Raw genomic sequence first — 3575 nt, 5'->3', positions numbered from 1 at the left:
CAAACAAAAAAAAAAAAAAGAAATTTATCTGGCTGGGCAGTGGCTCACGCCTGTAATCCCAGCACTTTGGGAGGCTGAGGTGGGCAGATCCCCTGAGGTCAGAAGTTCGAGACCAGCCTGGCCAACATGGTGAAACCCCATCTCTACTAAAAATATAAAAATTAGCCACGTCTGTAATCCTAGCTACTGAAGAGGCTGAGGCAGAATTGCTTGAACCCAGGAGGCGGAGGTTGAAGTGAGCCGAGATCATACCACTATACTCTACATAAGAGCAAAACTCCATCTCAGAAAAAAAAAAAAAAGAAAAAAAAGAAAAAGAAAAGAAAAAAAAATTCATCTTAACATTACTTCCTGTTTTTGGTGTGGGTTGACACACACAAATGGCTTGTGTTTAACTTTTTTTTTTTTTTTTAGTAAAATGCCTACTAATGCCAAATTCATCCTCCATTATATCTTTCAATAGCTTGTGTTTAATAAGCTTATGTGATGATTCCTTCAGGCTTATGGGGAAAAAAAGTCTGCAAATTAAGTTACATGCTTCCCCCTACGCCCCCTGCTCCCCCTAGAACAAAAATGATACAATCAAGTTTTGGTCTCTATCTTGGGTGCCAAGAGAATTCTCGGCAAGTTGCGGTTCAAATGCAGTTTTCCTCAACATCCAATCAGTTCTTCCCGTTCTGACACCTGTCCCCTCTTTCTCAGCTGGGAGTTTTTGTTTCAGAATTGTCTTATCCCTATGATACATTCATTTGTACTTCTATATCCCACTTTACTCTGTGAGGTAATTAGGTTTTAGAGCCCACAGGAATCACAATTCCTATGCTGTTGCTAAATTCTGTTCCATTAAGCTAAAATTGCTACCTACCAAAAGTATCTAGTCCTTATGAAGAGAATTCCAAGGTTTTCATGCAAATGTGAGGGTCCTATTGCAAATATTTTGAAACTGAGTCTTGGACAAAGAGTATAAAGTGGAAACACAGATTTCCCCAAGGAGGAAAGGAAGGGCAGGGTGAATCAAGCATGATTTTCGGGAAAACAAAGTCCCCTGATTAAGCACCTGCCAGTTTGTGCCTTGATAACGCCACATGAAGTCTGGAGATTGCACTAACTTTCTTAACTGGGTCTTACCCGTAACCGATAATCATCCACAGTCCAGATTCGGCTTGCAAAATCATTTGAAGCTGCTAAGAGGTAAGAACCCTATGGGAATAAAGAAGAAGAAAACCAATTTTTAGCCAAATCAGAGGAGTTAAGTTCACGTGATATAAATTCCCCAATAATCAAGTCCAAGAAGGTTTAGATGCCTCAAACTATACACCCAGCCTGAATACCAGCTACTGTCATGAGTGTGCTTCAACTTACCAATCTCCTTCGAGCTCAGACCTTTTTTTTGAGCCTGCTCAATTTCACCTGAATATTGCAGACACCTCAAGCTCAAAATGGAACTCAGCCTTCCCTGCTCACTTTTCCCGTGGCAACCTTCACTAGCAGCAATTATCAACAAGTCAGCAACCTCAGAGGCACCCTTGACTCTCTCCTGGCCTAATCTCCCACTCACTCTGAGAACTGTTCATCTTCAATGTGTCAAGCCTGGTCCTCTCCTCTCTCCCCTATTGCCTCAGCCCCACCTGGGCCTTCTGCATCTCTGCAGAAGCACTGAACGCACAGGCTGCTGCAGACCTGCTTCCTCCAATGCAGTCTTCAACACTGTCACAGTTATACCACAATTTAACACCACACCCATTTCTAAAAATTTCTCAAGTCTCCACATGGCTTTACAGAAGTCTAAACCTTTCAATACAACATACCCTCATTTTCCAACCTTATTCCCTTACCATTCCCCAATTAAATTCAAGGAGCAGTTATTTAGAACCTAATAGGCACTGTGCCAGGTGCTGGGGGTACAAAGATGATTAACACCCAGACACCTGTCCTCAGGTAGTCAGCTCTCAGCTTAGTAAAAGAAGCAGATATACACAACCACTGTGCCATAGAATAGGTTTGCACAAGATGCTGGGAATACAGAAAGACACTCAACCCACCCAGGAATGTGAAAAAGGCTCCCCAGAGATGACAACCAAGATAAGGACTCTTGGTAGATGAGGACGCTGCCTTGGCCTCACCCAGTCATCACCTCCACCCAAGCTCCTGCACCTGCCCAGCCCAACCTCCTCTGCTCCCTCTGCCTGTGGTGTCCGTTCCTGGCTTTTTGCCTCCGACCTTTGATTATTTTTAGACCCGCTTTAAATGCCTTACTGTGGCCCCTAACCCTTGCCCCAGAATGAGCTACTCTCTCATCAGTATTTCCTTTCTACTCCACACACATCTCAACCATAACCTCAACACAACGCTTTGCAGTTTAATGCTTTCCCATCACTCTCATTTAGATGGTGAATCTCTGAGGGTAGAGACCACACTGGCCCCTGGAGTACAGCATCTATAAACTCAAAATACAACTATTAAGTGAAATTATACAGAGTACTGAGTAACATCACAAGCCTAATGCATGAAGCAGAACCCAAGGGTTTATCAGAGTTGATACAGCAATTAACCCTATAATCTACTTCCATCTTTCTTTAACATGGATTTGACTTAAGATACAGAGAATGGCAGAGAAATCGGGTAAGTTATTTTATAATTTCAAAAACCGAATGTCTTAAATTATTTCTAAAAACCTAAAATCATAGCTATTTGATACTTACAGCACTATCAAATTCAATGCTTGTAATTCCTGCATTACTGCCAGATAGGGAACCCTTGAACTCACATTTTTCTGTATAAAAAGAAAAAATTCGGATGATGGGAAGTTAAATAAAGTCAATAAATACATTAAAACTGGGCACTGAAATACAAAGGAAGCCAATTATACTGCTGAAACAACAGCTATCCTGTACCTTTACAGAATCAAACAAAATAGCAGGACAAACAGAATATGAGAGATAAAAGATACTGCTAGTTTCTAAGAGGAATGCATGTCTAAGTGGACACTGACCCCAGTATCTTGCATGTGTGTTCTATTCTTTAAGAAATGTAGTTATTCATTCTCTTTAGAAAAATAAAGTGTAGGAATGCATAAACCATGTCGATCAAACTAGAGACTGGGTTTATTCAGTTCCATTATTTCTCAGTAAATTTTAAAAACTTACATAAATCTTTGAATTGATCAGTATTTGTGCTAACTTAACTATCACTTCTGTATAAACTGGCATCAACTTCCAGATCCATGGTGTGGTAATTTTCATTAAGGTGTGAAAAGAAATTGGGTTAGTTACATTTAAATGACTAGTCATTAGAATACCAGTCAAGCTAGTTTGGAGTTTCTGGAATTTGCCCTCATACTTTATCTCCATGAACCTAAGATTCTGGCAAGCGAACTAAGTGCCAGCACCTCCCGTCCCTCTACACAGCTCTCCCTCACCAACAGAGCCACTGTCCACTTTATCTACTCTGCACTGTCCACCTTATCTACTCTGCACTGTCCACCTTATCTACTCTGCACTGTCCACCTTATCTACTCTGCACTGTCCACCTTATCTACTCTGCAGTGTCCACCTTATCTACTCTGCAGTGTCCAC

General features: G+C 41.2%; 1 protein-coding gene across 4 annotated transcripts in view; it reads right to left on the bottom strand.

Annotated features, from left to right (window-relative positions):
* ATG16L1 (autophagy related 16-like 1 (S. cerevisiae)) overlaps window positions 1-3575 on the bottom strand; it is a 44299-nt gene that overhangs the window by 11856 nt on the left and 28868 nt on the right. For all 4 annotated transcript variants that reach the window (XM_011980250.1, XM_011980251.1, XM_011980252.1 and 1 more), the window contains 2 exons: window positions 2703-2773; window positions 1129-1200 (listed from right to left, as the gene is read on the bottom strand). In XM_011980250.1, the coding sequence (XP_011835640.1) occupies window positions 1129-1200; window positions 2703-2773 (143 nt within the window). The remainder of the gene's footprint in view (window positions 1-1128; window positions 1201-2702; window positions 2774-3575) is intronic.

Source organism: Mandrillus leucophaeus, unplaced genomic scaffold (assembly GCF_000951045.1).
Source record: "Mandrillus leucophaeus isolate KB7577 unplaced genomic scaffold, Mleu.le_1.0 Scaffold21, whole genome shotgun sequence".
Lineage (NCBI taxonomy): Eukaryota > Metazoa > Chordata > Mammalia > Primates > Cercopithecidae > Mandrillus > Mandrillus leucophaeus.
The sequence above is the reverse complement of the archived record's forward strand: the minus strand, read 5'-3'. Positions and strand labels throughout refer to the sequence as shown.